The 12,174-nt window shown below is 40.3% G+C and overlaps 1 protein-coding gene across 1 annotated transcript in view; it reads right to left on the bottom strand.

The window, feature by feature from the left end:
• Window positions 1-12,174, bottom strand: part of LOC127627389 (follistatin-related protein 4-like) — a 451,612-nt gene that overhangs the window by 408,269 nt on the left and 31,169 nt on the right. The window contains exon 3 of the mRNA XM_052103721.1: window positions 2,334-2,370. Within this exon, the coding sequence (XP_051959681.1) occupies window positions 2,334-2,370 (37 nt within the window). The remainder of the gene's footprint in view (window positions 1-2,333; window positions 2,371-12,174) is intronic.

Below are 12,174 nucleotides of genomic sequence, written 5' to 3'. Positions count from 1 at the left end.
AGGGAGGGAAAATGAGATAACAGTTTACATACTGTGATACGCAGATGCGCACATATAGAAGACCGTATTGTGATTGTCAACATGCAAAGAAAAGAAAGATCACACACATGCCATTGCATGGTTTGCTATATTTAGACCAGTCAGTGAATAATTAGTCTCCAGGGAGATATCAGCACATCATTTACACATTGCTGGAGAAGCTGTCTATTTACACTATAAAGGACGGGAAACTTTTTTCTCAAAGTGATTTGCCTTACATGGCCATTTTGATCAGTTACATTCGGCCACATGTAAATCCATAAGATGATTTCCTTGTTTTCTTACAAATTACAAGATCTGAATCCAGAGAAAACATACACTTGACTAACACTTTTCACCACTTCTTTAAATGTATGCTCTTTATGATCTATTACATTTTGAATGCTAGAGCTGATTTTCTATATTAAAATTGAGATCGCCCCTCTGAGAGAAGAAAAACAAATGAATGTGAAACGGCAAGTATGGGAGACTGGGGGCAACACAAATTGTATCCTTGTGATATGAGTGATGATGATTACTCTGCACATGCTCAGTAGAGTGCAAAAAAGAAGTGTGATTGTTTCAAATTTTCTACAAAATAACAACAACAAAAACAACAGCAGGTTTTTAGATAAAATAAAAACAGTGAAATGTCAAAAATGTAAATACAAAATTGTGGTATCACTTAGTTAAGGATTTATAAATGGGTTCATTAATGACCATTAAGTAATTTACAAATGTGTTATAAATCATTTATATGCAGTTATAGCAACATGCATAAATAAGGCAACTTGTAACCAATACATGCCAAATAGTGAGCAAATTAACATATATGTTATAAATGCTTAATAAATACAGTTATTCATGCTTATATTATTACAAAACACAAAATTCCTTAATTCATGATTTATGTCATAATGGCATTAAAAATAGTCTATTATACTGAGATTAAAAGGTTTTATTATGTAATTTTGCTACAGTGTATTTTGTGTTTTTATTCATGACTGTAATGTCTAGACTCCCTTGTCAAAAGAATGGTGCTACTTTGAGTGCTGTCCCAACTTAACTAGTCCTTGTTACCTAAAGTCCTTTGCAAAAACACATTTCATATCATAATGCTCACTCACAGCATATATCATATAATAAAGCCTGATTACAAATACAGTACATAGGTTTGTAATGTTGGCAACTCCTTAATAAATGCTTCACGTGTCCACTTTACAATGAGGTACATTTTTCCAAGTTATTCATGTTGAATAAGTGTTTTATAACGTGAGGTAAAAAGGCTCACTATTTGGTAGGTAGCATGAAAGTCGCCCTTTTATGCATGTTGTTGTAACTTTATATTAATGATGTATAATGCATTTGTAAATTCATTATTAATACCTAGTTGAAGACTGGTAGTTCTTGACTCACTAGCAGATCCATATATTTTAGAGAACATTATTTAATTTTCTTCAGATATTATGAGGTCACACTTTTGCTTCAAACACATTATTTTTCACAGCTAAAATAATTAGTACAATGTAAAGGTGAAAACTATATTCAGAAATAGGTATTAAAGCAATGATAATATTACTTTAAGTTGTGGTTTAATGTTTCAATGAATTGACAATTTATTTTTCAAATGTTACAATTGCCCTGTAATGTATTATATATGATATTATGATCTTGTCTTTCTCATTATAAATCCAATTGTACAGTTATTTTTGGAACATATACATGTTTCTTACAGCATAAAATGGAAAATAGATTTGAAGAATCTGTGAGCCATGAAGGAAAAACTTTTGGTCTCCACTAATCAAGAGCCGTTTTACGACAATATCATTTCATTCACATTAAACTGTCTCAAACATATCCAAAGTTTTTTCTTGACCTATTTATGAGTTGGCAATATCGAACCACACTTTAATAACAATCAAGACTGATCACACTGGGATCACACTTAGTCATAAAATCATTCAGAACTAACATGCCAATTTCTTGTGTGATTATTGTTGAACAATATGTTAGTCAAAAGCAGAAGCACTAGCTCCAGAGACAGATTCACACAAGTGATGTGTGGAACAGTGCTAGCCTGTTTTCAATCAATACTGCACACAGGAGCAAATTCAATTTCACCAACATTCAACATTTGTTTCAATTAAAGATCCAGTATCTAATGCCTTTACTCAGTGTACACAGTATTCTACCATTTTTGAAAGCTGATGAAAAAAGTAAGTAGGATAATCCAAAAATATATTTCCTGATAAACCACAGTGCACAAAGAACAGAAACAAATGTGCATGCATGTATTGAGCTGAGTTTGGACTTACATGGGCTGATTGGCTTTTTTTCAGCTGGTCCATACTGCTGCAGAACAAAAATGGAACAAATTAGATACACTTCATAAATAACAGAAGAACCTTATTTCATGACCAAACAGAGATTCTGAAAACATTACAAAGCTTGGCTGATTTGGTAAGTGGTAAAGTACAGCTAATAATGTTACAGTCATTGCAATAGTAAATGTAAACAACCTCAAAATTGTGGAGACCACTTTGAGTTGTGGGAAAATTTGATAAGTAAATAGTCTATGTGATATTTAATAACTTCTACATTTTGTAAAGTAGTGGATAAATGCATGGATCAGCAGATCAGCAAATAATGACTTGTTGATCTAGAGGTAATTTTACTTGTTAACTTGTTATTTTAATAAGTCAAGTCAATTTTATTTGTATAGCGCCTTTCACAACACACATCGTTTCAAAGCAGCTTTACAGAAGATCAGGTATTAACAGACGATAAAACTGTAATGTCTATAAAGTCGATGAATCATCATTGTGTAATTAGATAAAATACGATTCTTAATCGTGTTTAAAAATAATTAAATAATAGTTGTATTAATAACTCCAGTGAGCAAGCTGTAGGCGACTGTGGCAAGGAACACAAAACTCCATAAGATGTGGGGGACCAGACTCACTGTGGGGGCCAGTTCCCCTCTGGCTAACATCATGAATATAATGTAAATATTAATTATGTATAGTTAAAGTCATGGTTTAAAATTATTAAACTAAGTGTTAAGGGTCAGTGTTTAAACATCGATTGTGTTTGAACTCTAAGATAAATGACCAAAGTCTTGAAGTCCATCCTTGATTAATTGCATAAGTTCACATAGATGCAATTGTCCTTGTTAATTGGTTGATGAAGGCTTTTGTTGGCAATAGTTAGTCTATGCATTTCATTTCAAGATCGTAATCCATCAATAGACTGAGGTGATTCAGGTTGGAGTTGGCACCAGTTCATCCTCTGAAGTCCGTCATAATAGACTGAAGTGATGTTAGTAATAAACCAAGATTCCATATTTGCAGTAGTGAATATATCACTGTAAACAATTTAAAGATGCTTGAGGAATCATTGTTTTATTTTAATTTCTTTTTCTTTTCTAAACAATTTTCCTTTTTTTTTTTTTTTTGCATAAAATACCATTTGTTGTCTTCCTTTTGTGCAACATGTTGCTGAGTGACTCCAGTCAGGTCTCCTAAGCAAACAAATTGGCCCGATTGCTAGGGAGGAGAGTCACATGGGGTAACCTCCTTGTGGTCGCTATAATGTGGTTCTCACTCTCGGTGGGGTGCGTGGTGAGTTGTGCGTGGATGTTGCGGAGAAAAGCGTCAAGCCTCCATATACTCTGTCTCCGCAGTAAAAAAAATTTCAGATGCTTTGTCTGTGTAAATGTAGGATCTGACCCAGTCCTGGCTGACAATGTTCTATGAAAATTGAGTATTCAAAGCCAAATCAAAGATAGTTAATTGCCTTATGAGTTCCATACTTTATACTACTTTGAGTATTAGAAACAACTAAAAAACAGCTTAAATGTTTTGATGTTTAGTCAATGTCATTCGAGCATGCAGATCTTATAGATGGGATAATCATGCAGCTACTATTCTTAATAAAGTTTATAGCATAAAGGTACATTTCAGAGTTTTTTTTTTCCTGTTGTGTTGTGTGAATTAATCAAACTGAGAACTTGTCGGAGTGGTGGTGGTCTAGTGGTCTAAAGCACATAACTGGTAATCTGGTAATCAGAAGGTCGCTGGTTTGATCCCCACAGCCACCACCACCATTGTGTCCTTGAGCAAGGCACTTAACTCCAGGTTGCTCTGGGGGGATTGTCCCTGTAATAAGGGCACTGTAAGTCGCTTTGGATAAAATGCATCTGCCAAATGCATAAATGTAAATGTATGTCAAATGAAAGTAAGTATATCATCTGGTGGTATATTTCAACTCAAAAGTAGTTTTTAAGTTCTTTAAGAATTTGATAACACTGAACCCATTCGTTATCATGCAGTACATTTCAGCCTGACCTCAAATTAATGCTAAATTAAGAGGCTGTGTTAAAAGGATATTAAGTGGTTCATTATGCGCAACTTGGCAGTTCTGAGGTGAAATACCCACTGTGCGGCACTAAAGAGGGTTGAATGTTCAATTGATAACCCAAACCCTAAGGTTAATGCTTTATCGAGTTTTAAATCACCTACCGATGACGTCATTATAAGCAAATGTGAGATGAAAAACAACATCCAAATAATTTTGTGGTGCTTCTATGACACCTTTTGCTCACATGTCCATTTGCTTGCTCTTCAGGTGTAAAGTGGTTACTCAGAGAGAGTGGGGTGTTAGAATCCAACAGCAGTATTTATTTAACAAAGATACAAAATACACAACAATACAGTGCAACATACCAAAGTCATGATAGGGAACAATAACTTAAAACAACCTTACCAAATATACAGCCATAAATATATAGCAAGACCAGAACATTAACAATGGAAACATGAGGGCTTAAATACACATGAAGCTAATGAAACACTAGACACACCAGGGCAAGATAATTACAGGAAACAGGAACAAGGGAAACAGGAAAACACAAGACTATCAAAATAAGACTCCATATAATAAAAGTACAACTTAGACATTAAGGTCTGTCGGGACAGACAGAGGAGCGAGGCCAGGCAGGACTGACATGAATTTGTACATGGCAGCCATGACAAGGGACTCTAGAAGGGCAAAGGCCTCAAGAGGAGACTCTGGAGGGGTGACGACCTTGACAGGGGACTTCAGGAAGGCCTCTATGACCATGACCAAAAACAGGGAAACATAATCCTTAGCCATGACAGTAAACTCAGGGAACTTAGGGACAACTTAAGTAGTTGGTTAAGAGACAGCCTCTTTGGCTGTGCCTGGGCTAGATGAGGCACAGGTCCTCCCACTTCTCTTCATAGCATGGCAAGATGATACAACTGTCTCAGGACCACCAAAGATGGGATTACCGAAGCTTGGACCTCTGGGACCACCGGGCCAGATACCTCTAGGAAAACCGAACCAGGAAACTTTAGGACCACCATAACAGTCTCCTCTGGGACAACAGAAGCTGAGACATCTGGACCAGGACCCTTTGGGACCACAAATGTTTGGACCACCAAATAAAGAACCTCTGGAACCACCGAAGCTGGGACCATCAGGCCAGGAACACCTCTGCTCCTCCTTCTCCACCTCCACCTCTTGAGATCAGCAAGAAGAGAGGTGAAGTAAGAAGGCGAGAAGGCGCTGGATGCCACAAGGGGAGTAGTGTAGTATACCACTGTGTAGAGGAGAAGCTGAGCCATAGAGCAAAGCCAATGCACTGCTCCAAAGTGAAATCACATCTGCCTTCTGGCAGACATTTTTCAATGGGCTCATTGAGACCAAATCGAAATAGGTCTTTTAAGATGATATTCCCCCAGTCAACACAGTTCGCAAGGCCACAGAACAGCTCAGTTTACTCCACTATGGAGTCTCCTTCCTGCCTAAGGTACAGTAATTCTAATGGTCTGGTCTTCTGTTACATGATTACTCAAGAGAGAATGGGGCGTTAGAATCCACATGCAGTATATATTAAACAAAGATAGAACAACAATACAGTGAACTAAGTCATAATAGAGAGCAATAACTTAAACAACCTGATCAATGTTAGCACACCTGGAGGACAGAAGAAAGCTATGGGCTGAAAAGTTTGCTTGCTAGTCTGTTTTTAACTCACTGCACACTGCACTTTGTCGATAAGGGCACAAGGTCAGTAATGTTTATTTTATGTGTTAATATTTTACATATTTTCTGCATGTCTCTTTTTTCCTCTTAAGTTATGGTAAATTGGGGAGAGTATTGAGAGAATTCATTGAAATTAGTCAGCTTCTTGTCATTTTAATTTCACAAATAAAAGCAATCAGAAGAGGAGGAATTGCAATCAAAATGGAACAGTTGCTCTTCCGATGGGACTGTAATATTGGACCTGATGTTGCGTCTATCACAGAATTGTCACCAGTTCTGACCCGAAAGTGAATCGACATGGCCCTGGTCAAGCTGGCAACCTGCACTAAGTAGTGGGGCGGCATTTTTTTTTAAAGTAAGCTAAACAATAATTTTATAGAATTGGTCTATATGTTAGTGTTCCAAAAAACACTGATGCTCCTAGTATTGTGTATTTGTTTTTACTTTAAAACATCTTTGTGCACAAAAATTATATATATTTATTTTGTATATTGAGCTAATTCCATGACTGCCGCCTATTATTTTGAATGGTGTGGAAAAGAAACTTTAATAAATAAATGGATGGATTAAATTAATCACAAACAGTGGCCATTCATTTGTTCTCCGTGCACTTATTGATGACAGGTGCATGATATGAGATATTTGCATTGGCACTCATGGAAGTGATGTTTGCAGCATCAGATCTATATGCCGTTAAGATCAATCCATAATCACGTACAATAAATTGGCTTTCAATGATGTATCATCATGATTAGCAGGCTAATGACTGGGGTAAATTCTGTCATATGACTACATGTGATTCCCATGTTTTTCGCGACATTTGAAGTATCAACAGAGTTTATGCGCTAAAGTTAAACGGAAAAATATTATGTCGACACGTGAAATCTTTGTGTTAATTTGCATTTCCATCAGCTTTATTTTGATGCGTTAAAACGTCTTAAACTACAAAAAATGTAGTTCTATCGGGAAGACATGCAGGCTTGAGTGAGGTTTAAGATGCCATTTATTTGATCAATGTAAAACAGAAGGTAATGTCTCTCTCTTTGGCGTAGGCCCCGTCCGGCGGTCCGAGGGAGTTGTGCCCGGAACCGTCATGTCCTGCCGGAGATAGGAGGCAGGGGCGAGGAGCCTACCCCTCCGCGGGACAGGGCTCAGCTGGTGGTGGTGGGGTGGCGGAGGTTGCCTGCGTTTTAGCACACTGAAACAGCAATGTGATAGATTGTGAGCAGACTTATGAAGCAATGGGTTACATGCGATTGGCTAGGAATTACCCAGCTAATGAAGTGATGATGTACAGCTGCTAGTCTTCCCGCTAGAACTACGCTGCACTACGTTGCACTTCCATTTCTATCGGGAAGACACGCAGGCTTGAGTGAGGTTTAAGATGCCATTTATTTGATCAATGTAAAACAGAAGGTAATGTCTCTCTCTTTGGCGTAGGCCCCGTCCGGCGGTCCGAGGGAGTTGTGCCCGGAACCGTCATGTCCTGCCGGAGATAGGAGGCAGGGGCGAGGAGCCTACCCCCAAAAAGAGAGAAAGTAGTATACTACCCCCAAAAGATATGATCCTGTTTGGTACGGCGTTCATTCTGGAGAAGAAAAATAGAGATGTGAGCATCAGAATTGACATGGAATTTGTGATATCTCTGGTATGGTTGTGTGAAGCCTTTGCAATGGGAAGGTTTTTTTTTTTTGGTGCGTTTTTGGGCTCTCCGTTGAGGCCCCTGGTTGTGCAGAATCTGCCTAAGGCGAGCAGCATGGTATGTGGCCCTACGTTAGGCTGGCGTTGCTGTGTGGTATCTTTGTTGAAGGACGACGTTTGATATGAAAACCCTCCGACGAGGGTGGAGTTGTTTGAGGTATCCTTGCTGAAGGTGGGGAACGTGTATAAGCCATACGATAATGGCACATTGCGTGCAGTCCCTTCGTTGAAAGACATTTGATATGAAAACCCTCTGAGGAGGGAAAGATGTTTGAGGTATCTTTGTCGAAGGTGGGCAACACGTGTAAAGCCATACGATGATGGCACTTTGCGTGCAGTCCCTTCGTTGAAAGACATTTGATATGAAAACCCTCCGACGAGGGAAAGATGTTTGAGGTATCTTTGCTGAAGGTGGGCAACGTGTGTAAAGCCATACGATAATGGCACGTTGCGTGCAGTCCCTTCGTTGAAAGACATTTGATATGAAAACCCTCCGACGAGGGAATGATTGTTTGGGTATCTTTGTTGAAAGAGGTGGGTGACGTGCATAGCCATACGATAATGGCAACGTTGCGTGCAATCCCTTTGCTGAAAGGAAACATTTAACTGTGAAACCCTCCGAAAGTAGTGATTAAAAAAAAAATAAAAAAACAACACACACACACACACACACACACACACACACACACACACAGCATGCATGGGCTGTACGATACGACATGCATCACTTTGTTGAAAGTATAACCCTCGCCGAGGAATGATTATGGCATCTTGCATGGGGCGTGTATGATAATGACGATGTTAGCGTGCAATCCCTTTGTTGAAAGGAAACATTTGATATGACAACCCTCCGACGAGGGAAAGTTGTTTGATGGTTATCTTTGCCAGAGTAAACGCATACATAAGGCCATGCGATAATGACGATGTTGTCGTGCCATACCTTGTTGAAAGCCATCTCGTTATGGTGAGAGTTTCCGGCGAGGGTGGCTGGTTTGAGCGATCCCTATGCGACGGAACTATGTTGGATTATGGAAGCCCGGCGAGGGGAGGGGGGACATAGTTATGTGCTGTCCTTGCGAACGGTGAGCTTGCTTGAATTGAATCAGTGCAGGTAAGGATGAGCTGGGGAAGAGCCACCGACCACCACCAGATATGCATGAGAACTTATGGCTGATGGAGAGTTGAGCTTGTTTGATGATTTGGGTCAAGTTGACCATTTCAGGTACGATTAGGGAGAGCAGTGGCCGAGCATCTTCGTAGTAGATTCCGGTATACCTCGAAGGGTGCCCGTCGAGCTGGTCTGTGGAACTCCTGCGAAGCGAAGGATGGAAGTTGAGGAACCCGGGAATGTGTCTGGCTGGGATGATGAAGTCACAGGAAAATGCACTGCCAGGTCAGACGTCTCATAGGGGACATGATGGTTCGAGGAGGGCCGGACTTTATTGATTGTAGTAACTACTGCGGAATTGTCGCATGACTACGATGCGTTTGAGGGAACCCATATGACGCTGGCCATGATGATGGGTGTGGAATAAGGAAGGCCCATTTTAAACTTCTTTTGTAGATGTAGCTTGCTGTGTCATCGCGGAACGAGGCTGCAGTGGTTCTGCGAGTGCATTTCCCCATTTCTGAACTCGAACATATATTTTACCCTGTATGGGGTAAAGAACCATTTCATTGGAGGGTAGAGGGAAAGGTTGTTTGCTGGACCGCATGGTGAAGTGCTGTACGAATGGCAAGGAAGGATTTGAAGCTTGGGTCTCGGTGTCATTTCTTTCTTCCCTCCGCTGAGCCGCATTGAGACTGGGATTGTAGGTCGAGATCATTTGTTAAATACATTCAATTATTAAATATCTAGCAATGGGAATACTTACGAAGAGAGCGTCTGGAGCCTAGGAAGCTATATTGAAGAGAGTATCATTCTGGCCATTCCCCTGTGAACCATGGTCCTAGACGGCTCCCTCCATAGGATTCAGGGGTTGCCATGTCCGAGAATAGGGGCGTGTCGTCCAGAAATTCATCGATTGGTGGGTAGGAGAGGCCGTCTATGGAATGAGCTAGTGTGAGGAGGCGGAAAAACGGCGGAGTGGCCTTGAGGAATGATAAGCATGGCAAAATTGAGGTGGACTGATGGGGCTGGAGATTGCGTTAGGAGACACAAATGGACCAGGGAATGACGTGAAAATAGACCTGATCCTGTCATGTTTCTTTAGGGGGGAAGCTTGCATGGTTAGAGAAGGTGTGTGATGTCTAGAATTCTAGAGATGTGGCTTGTTGAGTTTTTATTTTTTTTCTCTCCTCTCTCTCGCTCTCCTCCCTCTTATTCCTCGAGCTGGAGCAAATAGGGTGGGAAGAATAATGTCTCAGCTTCATGATTTTAGTTGTTGGCTGTAAAAGGAACATGAGAGTCTTCATGTACTCCCGGCATAGAGCCCTGAAGATGCAGTGGACAGTTTAGTTTTTGGAGGTGTGCCCCAAAACATACAAGAATGTGTGCATATTTGTGCGAATCATCTTGCACGAGACTGCTTTGTGAATGTGGGTTGATATGAATCGGGATCTTCAGGATGTGATTCTCGAGCATGGATCAGTTCCGGCTGTTCATGTCCCACCTTTATGACCTGAAGATGCAGTATCGCACTTTATATTTTGTGAATATTTGCAAATCTCCTTCCGAATGTGCTTGATAGCTGATTCGACGGCTGCTGTGCCAAGTTACCATTGTCTCTGACATATTTCGGAGACCAGATACACACACGCCTAAACATGTATGGCTGGATTCCGGCATTTACGCTGTCAATCATATTGGTTCGGATTAGTGGTTGCTGTAGTGGTCTGACCACGATGAGTGAATGATTTGTGAAGACATGCCAACGAATTTCTGCTCTTTGATGATGCCTGAATGATAATAAAATGAAAGTATGCCATGGATGGGAATTACTCGCTGTATGTCCTGATCATAGCAGAATGCCTTACGCTGGTGGTAGATAATCTGAAGAATAGGGGAAGCGGTGCGGAGCCTACATTGGTTGAAGCGATGAAAACATGGAAGTACGTCTGGAGTAAGAAAATGCTGCGTTTTATGGATCGCGTAAATTCGCCCTTGGAGGCGCTCTGGGAACCTCATCGAATGTTGTACTGAATGAAGTAAATTCTTTCACAAGGCTTGGTGGAAGCTATATTAACCCGTTGATACGTATTTGTTTGCGCTCGGGAGTGAAGTCACTCTGCTTACGTTTAATAGATTTGCATTCTGATATATGCATGCATGAATATGCAATTAATGATAACAGATTATATGTCTTTTCGAAGGTCTAAGTGTTCGACGTTGATATCCGATCTCTGTTGCATGATAACAGTCCTCCAAAAACAGCAATTTTTTTATTTGTGCCGGAAGTGCGGATGGCAACATGCAATATCAAAAACGGGACTTCATACCTTATGAAATAGTGATCGCCAGATGAATCTAGTTCAGCCTGCTTGGGTCAATTGTCCGTGTCAAAATTAATTCTATAACGTCCAGTAGCACTTTTGTACGCAATTATAAATCTTAATATTTTCTCCATGTTTACATGAGATCTCACCTGGAAGAATTACACTTCATCGTTCTTCGACAGACTATGCAACCGGAGCAGCATTCTGTTGTAAACACTGTTGTCTTACCTGTTGTACAACTGTATATTATCTTTTATATGAAGTCTTCTAAACAGAATGAGCCCATCTCAAAGTCCAAAACTTATTTTAAAGCAAAAAAAACAAAAAAACATATATTAATTCTGAAACTTGAGAAGTGAAGCCCGAAGTGTCTTCTTTCAAAAGATACTACAACTGTGTCCATACTCCAGGGGAGCCAGTAGATACGGCCATTTAAGTTGGGTATGTAATTTGCAAGGTTGGTGCTCGGGAAGGGGGGGCGCGCACATCGACAGGTGAAACTGATGTCATGCTCCCTCGGAAGGCTCAGATCGTGGGCTCGGTCTTCCTAGTGAATAGGGCATAGGGAAGATGAATTGGATTGGAACACGCTACGTGATTTGGGCGAATCGCGCCGCAAAATCGCGGGAATCTTACTGAATGAAGTAATGATAGCCCGTATGATAAGCGTTGACTGTACATGATGATATGCATGAATAATTCTCAATTCCCCGATGGGGAACGCTCGGGCATGCAGACTGTGAATGAGAAGTGAATGAACCTTGACCGAGTTGCCCTCATGAGATTACGCGATTGCCTGCCGTACTATGAATGAATGCGCTGTTGGCGTGAAATACTGGCTTTTGATATTGATGCGAATGCGTTATGATGAACAGGCAGCGTTGCAACTTTGTGATTGACATGACAACGGAAGGTTTAGACCCATGACTAGATCTGAATGCATTTGATGGA

This window comes from Xyrauchen texanus, chromosome 34 (assembly GCF_025860055.1).
Source record: "Xyrauchen texanus isolate HMW12.3.18 chromosome 34, RBS_HiC_50CHRs, whole genome shotgun sequence".
Taxonomy (NCBI): domain Eukaryota; kingdom Metazoa; phylum Chordata; class Actinopteri; order Cypriniformes; family Catostomidae; genus Xyrauchen; species Xyrauchen texanus.
The sequence above is the reverse complement of the archived record's forward strand: the minus strand, read 5'-3'. Positions and strand labels throughout refer to the sequence as shown.